This window comes from Aethina tumida, chromosome 1 (assembly GCF_024364675.1).
Source record: "Aethina tumida isolate Nest 87 chromosome 1, icAetTumi1.1, whole genome shotgun sequence".
In the NCBI taxonomy this organism is placed as follows: Eukaryota; Metazoa; Arthropoda; class Insecta; order Coleoptera; family Nitidulidae; genus Aethina; species Aethina tumida.
The window spans coordinates 34,678,184-34,691,199 of NC_065435.1; the positions used below are offsets into that span (position 1 = coordinate 34,678,184).

The following is a 13,016-nucleotide window of genomic DNA, read 5'->3' on the forward strand; positions in this document are numbered from 1 at the left end:
CACATTCGCAAGTCGCCACATTCGTTGGATGTCTTCTGATGATTTTCCAAACATTTCCGGCTCCTGAAGTGACGATGACAATCCGCACACTCTATTTTTTCCTCATCCTCGCACAGTGGTGATTCACGACAGCACGGACAAATTCCACTGCAGCGATGGTTGACGAGTGTATTGTAGGGAAGATTACATTCTTCGCACTGGTAATCACAGGAAAACGCAGAGGTTAACGATACAATCGCGTTGTTGTGTCCTTTGTGAAGTAGTAAATTAAGAGTTGGTCCCTCACTTTGTCCTTTAAAAATCACTTATCGTCCACCAGCACCGTATTTGAATACTGTAATTCTGTAGTTGGGTAAAGCACGCCGGAATGTGTGCAACTCCTGAATCCCAGCACCCTCTACGGGAATATCAACACCCGCTCTCTGACACAGTTCTATATTCCTATATATATTTATAAATCAATTTACCATTGTTTGGTGTCAAGCCAAGTTCAGCTATAACGTAGAAAATGATGTCTAAAGATTCAAGATTATTATCATCATTACCATTTACAAAGTGGAATGCGTTGTTTTCTGTAATAAACACAAATAAATAAAAAATAAAAAAAAAACAACTTACCCATGATAGCAGAATAAAAAGATGAAGTAGAAGTCAAAAATAAAATAAAAATACGAACAAAAATATTCGTGAGGATGATCAACGGTTTTTTTTCTGGGGACAGAGAGGGGAAAGTGTAAACCCCCCTCCGGGCACCGATCCGGAGATCATAACCAATTGGAAACCATATGTGCTAGCACATATGGGGGAAAGGGCGTGTATATACATACACGGGTGAAGTTGAACCAGAAGACGGGACTGACAAAGATGCCAGCCCCCTGTCAACTGGTTCCCGGAAGAACAAGCCCAATCTGAGGAAGGTCCTAGAACCTCCCTGGGTGAGGATTGGTCTTGCAGTTGATCCGTCGGCCTCCCGCCACCACTGGCTTGTGGAGCGGGACTGCCCGAAGATGATCAACGGAGTTATTCTTTCAAATATCAGTCAACAGTGTTAGTAAACTGATGGTTGATGTAAGAATATGAAAATGAGAGCAGAAGAGTCTAAATATAAGACCCTGTACCACCACCATCCCTACCATTACATTTCGAATGTGTGGGGGCGTTTCTTCTAGGGTGGTGATTTTTTCACTTCATTAGGTGGTGGTGGTTGTTTCTTTTTATCTATTTGGTGGGAGTGGATGGTTACTTGTGAGTGGTTGACAACAAGGGTGTAGGTGTAAACAGTGAATTCCAGAGTGGGGTATTTTCTTTAAAACCATTTGTATTCTGAAGAATTAGACAGTCTAGAATTTTTATTTAATTCTTAAAATCATTGGCAATATGTCAGTCAGGGCAAACGTGATTGAGGTGAGTTTTTAGCTTATTATATTATTACAATTTACTTATTAAACATATATTTTCTTATATAGGAAAATTGGGACGACGATTGCGGCGGGCCTTCCTTTTTTGACACAGATTTTTACGTAAGGACGGAGAATCTACCGATCATCCGGAATCCACCTCACGGTCTCACTCGTGGGGAAAGAAAGGCCTTTAGGCGTCGCGAGGGTGAACGTCACCAACGATTGAGGAGAGAGGCTGAGGCAGATGCAGCAGCGGAGGACGCTGAGGTGGTGGCAGCAGAGGCGGTGGCTAAGGCCGCTGTAGCCAAAGCCGAAGCGGCAGAGCGCCGCGCCGTTGAGGCTGCGGCGACACTTGCTGGTCTCCAAATAGAGGCTAGACGGCTCCGCATCATTGCGGATTCATCAAGTGCAACAGCGAGGGGAATAGCCGTCTCCCTCGATGCAAAAAGACGAAATAAATAATATTATATATATATATATATATATATATATTGTATTGAGAAAAAATTTAATATTAAAAATATACGTTACAAATAAATTTGAATGTTTTTTTTCAATTACCTCACTGTTTGAAAACATCGGTGATAAATATGATGTACAGAGTGCTGACATTTCATTTCAATGTTGGTCATTGAGTATCGCGGTAATGGTTTATTAAACTCTGTTATTGACAACTTACCGTTTGAATTACATCTACCATTTTATCAGTACTGTGGTCCTGGTACAAAATTGAAAAAACGACTAGCGAGAGGTGATACAGGTATCAACGAGTTGGACAAAGCCTGTAAACGACACGACATTGCCTACGAGGAAAATAAATCGCTGCAGGATAGACACAAGGCAGACTTTGTTTTGGAAAACGGGGCGTGGAACCGTGTAAAATCCAAGAACGCTAATTTGGGTGAAAAAGCAGCCGCGTGGCTTGTAACAACGGGAATGAAGATAAAAAGCAAGCTCGGAATGGGTCATCGTACACAACACCAATCAAAAATTTCATTCAAGAAAGACATTGTCGACAAAATCGATAAAAAGATTTTAAAATCGGTCGACATAAAACCAGGTAGCAAGTCACTACGAAAAATCGCTGCAGCGGCAATAAAAATAGCCAAAGTCAACACTAAACGAATTGGGGGTCGAAAAAACGTGAAGATACCTAGAACAATTCCGTTTAGTTCGAAACAAGGAGGAATTCTGCCATTACTGCCAATTCTCGCTGGTTTATCAAGTCTTGGAGCATTAATGGGTGGTGCTGCCGGTGTGGCAAAAACAATAGTCGACGCGAAAAATGCAAAGAAGAATCTAGATGAACGGAAACGACACAATCAACGCATGGAGCAAATAGGAAAAAAGGGTAGTGGATTGTACTTACGAAAAAACCCAAAAGGGTACGGTTTGTTCTTGGAAAAAATTCCAAAAAACTACCGATAAGAGTGCCCGCACGAGCACTCTACGATCATGAAATAATCAAATTTGCCAAACAATTGAAAATACCCTATTTTAGAGATGTTTTTATGCGTGACGCTCTACCTTTGTATCCTAAGAAAAACGAAAGTGCCGTCGTGAACCTGGACGATTCAACAAATTACGGAACTCACTGGGTTTGTTACGCAAAGAGAGGAAATCAAGTCAAGTATTATGATAGTTTTGGGGATTTACGACCACCGTTGGAGATAATTCGATACATGGGAAAAAATTGTCAAATTTATTACAATGTACACCCTGAGCAGAAGTTTAATGAGTCATCCTGTGGTCGTTACTGCTTGAAATTTTTATACAATATAAAACAATGAATACTTTGTCATACTATAATAATAATAATAAAGAAAAATCATTAATTTTAATGGAGTTTTATTTGATGACACACACACACACACACACACGCACACACACGCACACACGCACACACACATCCACAATTGCTGTTGTTGTTGTTATTATTGTTGTTGCGTTTTCTATTATTTTGTGTTAAATAAGCAGTGAGCTAAACTATTACTCAGTCTTATTTGAAACGTTGTGAGAGCAATGTCATATATATTTACTCTTACAAGTACCAGCCACATATTAAATATCGATTTTGTAAATCCTATTCAGTTGGATCCCGAAGTACAGTACGGGCTCGCCTTAATTGGATTTCATTCGTACAACAGTATTCCGAATATTGATTCAAATTATAATACGTTTAACTACCGGAACATAGCCAATCGTATCGGATATATAGAAATCCCCGAGGGTGCATATGAAATAAGTGATATTGAAAAATATTTACGAAAGAGAATTATTCAAGATTCCATTGAAGATGAGTTAGCTGAAGGAAAGATTTTATCGATAAAACCTAACCATAACACCCTCAAGTGCGAAATATATAGCGAAACACTTGCAATTGACTTCAGCACACCGTCTTCTGTTGAGAAATTGTTGGGTTTTTCGGCAAAACTTCTAGAAACAGGAACACTTTACGAATCTGACTTACCTCTGGATATAGTAAAGGTGAAAACATTACATATCGACTGTAACATTACCACGGGTGCGTTTTACAAGGACAGACCGACACACACCATCTACGAATTTGCATTGGACAGCAACCCTGGCTACGCGATTGACGAAACGTCAAGACATATTATCTATCTCCTCGTAGTGAACAGAAATCAAATTTCAAACATTTCACAATTTTGAACCTGTTAATTTCCGAGGGGAGGAAATTATTATCCGATTGGAATTGAAAAAACTCACGTAAAATGGGTTTGACTTTCGATTACTATAATTCGGACAACAACAGTACAAATCCATCAGCATATGAAAAACCGTCATCGTGTGTGAATCAGCTTAATTATCAACAGCAAAAGAAGAAACAGAAGCAGAAGCAGAAGCGCAGGCCGAAGCAACGTTTGACTCTAGACAACGTATTGTTTTTACAATCACTGGGTTACAATGTCGTCGTACAATCAGGTGTTCGAGGTCTACCGCAAACCACGGTACGACGAAACAATTCAAAAAATGGAAACTCGCACCTATTACCCATACATAAAATCGTTCAATAATAATGACGTTATTGAAATCTCCATAAACCAGAGGGATTCCTGGGTACTGATGCACGAGGCGGCAATTGTGATTGAAGGGGAGCTGAGAAGAGATGGAGGTGAAGGTGAAGTTTCACTGGTCAACAATGCTGGTGCATTTATGTTTGACAATATCACTTACGAACTAAACGGAAAAGAAGTGGACTCTGTTCGTACACCGGGAATCGTCTCCACAATTAGAGGATATCTTTGTTACAATCAAATGGATAGCAATATTTTGAGTACGGCAGGATGGTGTTACCCAAACAATCTAGTTACGACCAAGAACAAGTCAACGTTTGTTTTAAGAATACCACTGCATCATCTGTTTGGTCTATTTATCGACTATAAACTAGCTCAATTTGGTAAACACACCTTAAGATTGGTCAGAGCTCGAAGCGATCTAGATGCTATTGTGTGTAAATCCTTGAAAGATACAGCACCCACCTCAGGTATCATCAAAATGACCAACATTTGTCTAAAAGCACCCATTGTTGTTCCAAATGACATGCTGAAAATAAAATTGTTGGATTCGATAAAAAATGATAAACCTATACTTTTACCATTCAGAAGATGGGAATATCATGAACTGCCACAATTAACAACTGGATCAACGAAGGAAATTTGGGGTGTGAAAACATGTACAGCTGTGGAGAGTCCACGATTTGTAATTGTTGCTTTTCAATCGGACAAAAGAGAAAATGATTCGGTTGATACGACCGTCTTTGATAATATGCGCGCCTCGGAAGTACGGGTCGTGTTGAACGGTGAATATTATCCAGCTGAACGACAGGGTTTGAATTTTGCCAAACACAGTTATACCGAATCACATTACAACTATACTCAGTTTTTTAACAATTTCAAACATGATGCATCCCAAGCAAAGCAACCTCTACTCGATTATTCAACGTTTAAGGATAATACCATATTTGTTATTGATTGCTCCAAAAGAAATACAGCACTGAAACTGGGTACTATAGATGTTAAATTGGAAATTGAATCGAGGGTCGCATTTCCCCAGAAAACAAAGGCATATTGCGTAATCGTGCACGATTGTGTTTTGGAGTATCTACCGCTAAGTGAAATTGTACGCACTGTGACTTAAATATAAGTTGGATATCGGCATCACAATGTGAATAGAACGAGAAAATATTTCATTGTGTAAACACCACAACGTCCACAACACTAGCAAACGCATGGAATCCAACAAGACTGTCGACGTCGACGTACCGGCGGGCAACAACAACAACAACAGCAACATCAACAAGAACAAGGAATGTGAAAGTATTGTTGCAATGAATTGCTGGAGGGATGTTTTCGAAAATCCGTTTAGATTTAGAAATTTAAAATATAAACCTGTAGTTAGAATAATTACACCAAGAAATGTATTGTAAAATTAATTGTGTGTACGAGTAGTAAAAATATCATAATAAAAAAAATCCTAAAAATGACAGCAGTTTATCATTATCGATTCGACACAGGGTCGTAAACATCCTTCAAACTGTTGTGGTTGATAAGATTGCAACCACATGTTGGGTGGGAAAAATATTTTGTGAGAAAACTATTTTAATGTTTGCCTAATGATTATAAACAATCCTAAATAGGGCAGAGCAGTTTATCATTAGCGGTTCGACACAGGGTCGTAAACATCCTTCAAACTGTTGTGGTTGATAAGATTGCAACCACATGTTGGGTGGGAAAAATATTTTGTGAGAAAACTATTTTAATGTTTGTCTAATGATTATAAACAATCCTAAATAGGGCAGAGCAGTTTATCATTAGCGGTTCGACACAGTAAACACCCTTCAACCTGTTGTGGTTGATAAGATTGCAACCACATGTTGGGTGGGAAAAATATTTTGAGAGAAAACTATTTTAATGTTTGCCTAATGATTATAAACAATCCTAAATAGGGCAGAGCAGTTTATCATTAGCGGTTCGACACAGTAAACACCCTTCAACCTGTTGTGGTTGATAAGATTGCAACCACATGTTGGGTGGGAAAAATATTTTGAGAGAAAACTATTTTAATGTTTGCCTAATGATTATAAACAATCCTAAATAGGGCAGAGCAGTTTATCATTAGCGGTTCGACACAGTAAACACCCTTCAACCTGTTGTGGTTGATAAGATTGCAACCACATGTTGGGTGGGAAAAATATTTTGAGAGAAAACTATTTTAATGTTTGCCTAATAATTATAAACAATCCTAAATAGGGCAGAGCAGTTCATCATTAGCGGTTCGACACAGTAAACACCCTTCAACCTGTTGTGGTTGATAAGATTGCAACCACATGTTGGGTGGGAAAAATATTTTGAGAGAAAACTATTTTAATGTTTGCCTAATGATTATAAACAATCCTAAATAGGGCAGAGCAGTTTATCATTAGCGGATCGACACAGAGTCGTAACACATAAACCCTTCACCTAAATTATATTTTCATATTTCCGTATTTGTAATGAATTTCTATAAATTAATTAACCGTCTATATTTAACGTTTAGTTTCGAAATGTCATCGGTACCGAGCTCTTCGTCGCCGTCGTCGTCATCGGCGCCGTCGCTGTCACCGATCATCAAGTACACCTTAGAAAAAATTGAAGAATTTATTCAAACGTGTATAGATCGGGAAAAAATCAAGAGACTTGAACTGTATAAAAATAAAATTGAGAAGGTTGTTAATGTGCGCGAGATTTACACCGAATCTTCTGGTACACATTTTGAATCATGTATTTGGGCTAATCCAACGACTGTCGAGGGACCCGATACTTGTGAATGTTTTTACATATTCCGTGCAGTGTACGAAAGCAATCAACTGATGGGTTTAGACGCTGAGTTGTCTTCACACATTACCGCATCATCACCGTCCTTATCTTCGATGTCCGATTCTTCAGAGGCAATAAATCCATCACACTGTCTACAATTTTTATGTAAACCAGAGAGTTTCGATAAACTTATGATATGTACAATTGAAATGTTAGGCATTATAAGAGAGTTGCTCAAGAAATAACAATAAATTTTTTTTTTTGCTGTAAATTTATCTTTTGTTTTATTCCTTTGTAAAATACTTATATACCTAGTCAAAATTTTAAACTGCTTCAGTGTAAGACAAACCAATCATGCAGTACATACAACAACGTCAAAAGTTACCCATTGAAAATCTAGATTATCTTGATGACGAAGCAGCAACAAGTGTAAAAAACAGAAGGCATGGTGAATTGTTACCCAACTTATTCAGAGCTCTGTTTATTGGACCTTCAAATTGTGGAAAAACAAATGCATTACTGGCTTTAATTTACGATCCGAACGGAGTACGTTTTGAAAATATTTACGTATATTCAAAAACTCTGTATCAGCCAAAGTACAAACTGCTCGAATCCGTTTTAAATCGTGTCAAAGGAATAGAATATTTTCAGTTTAGTAACAAGGATGAGTTGATTGAACCGTCGGAAGCTAAATGCAATTCGGTATTTATATTTGACGATGTTATATGTGAAAAACAGAATAAAATTCGCGAGTATTACTCCATGTGTAGACACAAGAATATCGATGCCATGTTTGTAGCACAAACATACACCAGTGTATCCAAGCAACTCATTCGCGACAACAGTAATGTAATTGTACTATTTCGACAGAACGAGAAAAATTTAAAGTATGTGTACAACGATCATGTGTCTCCCGACATGGCGTACGAACGATTCAAGGAATTGTGCTGCGACTGTTGGAGGGAAAATTATGGTTGTTTAGTGATTATTAAAGATTTTCCTCTGGACAATGGACGCTTCCGAAAAGGATTTGATCAATATATAAAAGTGTAAGTTTAACATACAACGGAAACAGTCGTGACAATGTCGTCAAACAATACTCAGGTTATGCGTAAAATCGATGAATTATCCCGCAACATACGAAAAAAATACCAGTTACTTAAACAAGACAAATTGGATAGTGAAGCAGTGTTGGGTGAACTATTTACCCCAATCACCAAACCATTAACTGAATTAACGGCCAAATTTAAAAATTCTACAAAACAGACCACACCAGCAACAACACAGCAAAAGTTGTACAGCGACCCACCACAATTGAAGAAAATCGCCGACGATGACGACGATGACGTTTCCAAACAGTTAGAATCTGAAGATGAAATTTTTTACGATCCGGAACAATCAACTTTGTCCAAGAACAGTAACAGTGATGGTTCATATGACAGCACAAACGACATGTCGACTATCGTCTACACTCCTTTGACTCGTTCATACTTGGACCTGTATTTAAATGACTCTAAAAATAGGAAGGTCGATAAAACGTACGGTGTAAAGTACGATGTAGAAACGGAGCGATGGTTGATTGGAAATTCTGAAATTAATTTCGATACCGGACTAGATCGTTTTACAATTGGAGGTCGAACGTACGACGGACGAAAAGGCATTTACGAGTTGCTGTTTAAAAAAAGTCCCGTTTTTTTTACAAGACACGATACAAAAGCGTATTTAGAAATTTTAAAGTGTACTAATGTACATCGAAGAAATTATGCACCTAATGGCTCTATAAGAGGCACGAATACGCTGAAATACAGAAAAGTGATTAAGCCGCTTATGGAACAATCAAACAAGGGCTCATCAACTGGCGATGGAAGTAGAGGAGGAGGAGGAGGAGGAGGAGGAGGAGGAGGAGGAGGAGGAGGATGTGAAGTACAGCGACAACAACAACAACAACATCGACGACGGCAACAACGACGAGTACCCTGTAATACGTTGAATAAACCCATCGAATACGTTTATTGGGATGATGTAAACGAACTGGTACAACGTCTAAAACTATTGGTTTCGTCAAAACATGCCGGAAATAACGCACATGACAATGAGATTATTTCAATCATTGAAGAACTAAAAGAGAGTGGAATAATAAATTAAAAATTTTAATGCATTTTAATCAGTGTAAGAATGGGGCTGAACAAGTTCGGACAGTCCTCACGCAAAGAGTTCAGCAATAAGGATCATAAAAATTGCAAACCCGTCTTACTACCCTTTGAGTTTACTCGAGACGGAAATATTGATTGTAAAAGTCGAAAATTGTGTAATGTCTTGGCAGCCACGAACCTTCTCGACGCAGTAAACAAGGAATATGTAGATAAAAGGTTTGAGGATCATGAATACGAAATAATTGTTATAAAAGAGAGATTGGATAAAACTGTAGAATGGATATCATGGCTCATGAACCGATTAGATCCAGCGACACAATCAGATAATCAGTAAAGTGCGAGTGAAACCCTTCAGTTGACAGATGGCTAAACAGACTCGACATGGTAGCAGCAACAACAACAAAAACTACAACAATCGCAAACACCACAACGATAAAATTGACCTGGTAAATGAACTACACCGACCGATGCGTATAAATTTTCCAAGAAGACAAACCGTTGTTAAAGGATTGGATGATTTGTGGCAATCAGATCTTGGAATATTGGACAAGTATGCCAAATACAATAGAAACTATAAATACATACTGGTTGTGATTGATTGTTTCTCAAAGTATTTATGGGTGGAACCATTAAAATCTAAGACGGGGACCGAGGTGGCAAAAGCATTTTCAAAAATACTGACGGACAGACGACCGAAAAATCTTCAAACTGATCAGGGCACAGAATATTTCAACAGTTCATTCGAGCGACTGATGAAGCAGCACAACATAAATCATTACAATACGTTTAGCAGCAAAAAAGCAGCGATGGCTGAACGTGTAATACGAACAATAAAGGAGAAATTGTATAAACATTTTTCACTGGATGGAGAATACAAGTGGCTAGACGTAATTCCTAAAATAGTGTCGGATTATAACAATACAGTGCATCGAACAATTAAAATGAGACCGTCGGATGTGAACAAGGAAAATGAAGAACGTTTATACAGAGATGTGTATGCTGGCATTAAAATATGGACGGGACAGGGAAAATTTTCCGTCGGTGATTTTGTACGAATTAGCAAAGCAAAACATGTGTTTGAAAAGGGATACACTCCAAACTGGACCGCTGAAGTTTTCAAGATATTCAAAGTGGTGCACAGCAATCCGAGAACGTACATATTAAAAGATCTTGAGGGTACCATAATCAATGGTGGTTTTTATGAACAAGAACTGCAAAAGACAAAACACCCTGACCTGTTTCTAATCGAAAAGGTTTTACGTAGACGGGGTAATTTATTACTCGTCAAATGGTTGGGTTATAAGAAAGAAGAATGGATTGACAAAAATAACGTTGTAGAGTAACCTGTAGAGACATGTTGAGATTTGTCGAGACCTGTTGTACAATTTTCTGGGGGTTAGTTGGGTGAGATTTCGTTATTTGTGTATGTGTATGTAAGTTTAGTAGAGTTTCAAAACTCGGTCCGTGCAGACTAAATAGTGAATAAATTGTAATAATAGATAACGTAAAAAAGAAAAAGACAACGAGATGAACTTTACGGACTCTTGTGGAACAACAGTTGTGGATATTGCGGAGCAAGGCATCAATTACAATGCCGAGTTGGATCGCATGTGGAGGAACTTTCAAGTAGAGATTCTGAAAGAAAAACATCTTTTGTTTTGCACCACCCACGAATTCAGTCATGTTTGCCAATATGAAATTGAGTGTGGATTAAGTGTTGTCAGAGACTGTACACCTGTAGTTAGAATAGTGAACACCTGTGAAGATGAAACCAACGTATCCTTTGACATTGAAGAATGGATAAACTTTATTCGAATTATTCAGAATATTTCAACTGCGCAACCGGAGGGGATGAGCAGTTTATCAGTTACATTTCAAAAAGTGTCCGAAGAAATTTGTTTATCATACGATCCGATATTTAATTGTGTAAATTTATATCGAGCAGACAGTTGTGTACTTTTACACATGTGCGACATTGAAAATATTATTTTGTTAAATGGTATAATGTGTAGTATAATAGAAATCTTGACAACGGCATTCCCCTCTCCTTTTCTTCCTCTTCATACCGATAATTGTTTGTAATTGTTAGAATATGTACGAATGTTACATTAATAATAATTAAATTTATATTGTAATTATTGTAGGTTTATCAGTTTAGTAATTATATTTGTAAAAATATTATACATTTTGTGAAATAAATACTGTATACTCTATTTCATTGTTTTATTTACATACATTTTAATTTACGACTATGGCATTTTTATTGTGCATCATTGTCGTTCATTCAAGTTGAGATATGATAACTTGTACAGACAAGTTGGATTTACTCTGTCAAGTCACGCCTACTACTACCACCACCACCAACACTATTTTGTGATTATTGGTCGGGAGGGTGAGGGTGAACTTTACTTTTTACATTTTCATTCTCATCGGTATCATTCCATCAGTGGCAGCTTTCGTTTTACCATCACCATCATCATCACTATCATCATCATTAATCAGGGTAAGTACAAATAATTAATAACTTTTGTATAAATGTATGTTATATGAATATTTCTCTAAGCAGTGAACAGAAACATGGATTTGCAACAAATCAACGCTGTAACCGATCAGAACAGAAAACCCATATCCAAGCTGACCAGTCTACAGGAAGGAGAAGGTCATTTGATACTCGGGATGAGGATAGTGAATGGCACATTCGGTAAAAGTGTCTTGGTGGAGTTGGAAAAAACTGTAGTGTTTCTGCCGAATCGAGCGACCCATGTACTGGAGGCCAACATCGAGAAGTTTGAACCGGAAAAATACTTGCTTGTATTCACAGGTCAACAACTCATTGGTGGTTACTCCAAGCCACTTGCCACATTTCAAATTGTTACGAAATAATAATAAAAATTATACATTATATAAATACACAATAATAAAATCCTAATTATAAATTAATTGCATTTTCATTCACTCTTGCGTCTTCCTACGTTTTTGGCCTGACGTGGCCCACGACTCATACACTCGTGACGTCACTTCTACGCTTTTGGTCTGAAGTGGCCCACGAACAGGTAAAAATAAACAAATGCGCGCATACGCGTCTTCCTTCGCTTTTGGACTCAAGTGGCCCACGAAAGGTGCGCATGTCATACACTCGTGACGTCACTTCTACGCTTTTGGTCTGAGGTGGCCCACGACTCATACACTCGTGACGTCACTTCTACGCTTTTGGTCTGAAGTGGCCCACGAAAGGTGCGCATGTCACACACTCGTGACGTCACTTCTACGCTTTTGGTCTGAAGTGGCCCACGAAAGGTGCGCATATCATACACTCGTGACGTCACACCTACGCTTTTGGTCTGAGGTGGCCCACGACAAGGGTGGCGCTTGCCCACATACCGACAAAGGCTATAAACCATCACAAACAGATGAGTGGCGCGTGCCCACATGCCGACAAAGGCTACAAACCGTCCCAAACAGAGGGGTGGCGCGTGCTCACTTGCCGACAAAGGCCAGCAACCACCCAAACAGATGGGCGGCACGTGCCGACAGGGTCGTGACGTCACTCCTACGCTGTTCGTCTCAAGTGGCCCACTGGCGCCGGAGGGGAGGGGGGAGTCGTGACGTCACACCTACGCTGTCTGTCTCAAGTGGCCCATATT

General features: G+C 38.7%; 2 protein-coding genes and 1 long non-coding RNA gene across 3 annotated transcripts; all 3 read left to right on the top strand.

Moving 5' to 3' along the window:
- Positions 1–1,142: 1,142 nt before the first annotated feature.
- Positions 1,143–1,862, top strand: LOC126265045 (uncharacterized). Its single transcript, XM_049965385.1, has 2 exons — positions 1,143–1,404; positions 1,467–1,862. Exons 1-2 carry the CDS (start codon positions 1,378–1,380, stop codon positions 1,860–1,862), a joined length of 423 nt encoding a protein of 140 aa, XP_049821342.1. The 5' UTR covers positions 1,143–1,377.
- Positions 1,863–4,239: 2,377 nt separating this feature from the next.
- Positions 4,240–5,630, top strand: LOC126264189 (uncharacterized). The gene is made up of 2 exons (XM_049961044.1): positions 4,240–4,537; positions 5,042–5,630. Exons 1-2 carry the CDS (start codon positions 4,329–4,331, stop codon positions 5,559–5,561), a joined length of 729 nt encoding a protein of 242 aa, XP_049817001.1. The 5' UTR covers positions 4,240–4,328; the 3' UTR covers positions 5,562–5,630.
- Positions 5,631–11,675: 6,045 nt separating this feature from the next.
- Positions 11,676–12,759, top strand: LOC126264205 (uncharacterized). Its single transcript, XR_007546964.1, has 3 exons — positions 11,676–11,875; positions 11,939–12,606; positions 12,670–12,759. It is a non-coding gene; the product is annotated as an uncharacterized LOC126264205 (long non-coding RNA).
- Positions 12,760–13,016: the final 257 nt, after the last annotated feature.

Excerpts from the sequence above, each read along its gene's own strand:
- LOC126265045 (XM_049965385.1), top strand. The coding sequence starts at position 1,378 with ATGTCAGTCAGGGCAAACGTGATTGAG. Across the intron at positions 1,405-1,466 it reads TCAGGGCAAACGTGATTGAG|GAAAATTGGGACGACGATTG; the intron begins GTGAGTTTTTAG and ends TTTCTTATATAG.
- LOC126264189 (XM_049961044.1), top strand. The coding sequence starts at position 4,329 with ATGTCGTCGTACAATCAGGTGTTCGAGGTCTACCGCAAACCACGGTAC. Across the intron at positions 4,538-5,041 it reads GAGCTGAGAAGAGATGGAGG|TGAACTGCCACAATTAACAA; the intron begins TGAAGGTGAAGT and ends ATGGGAATATCA.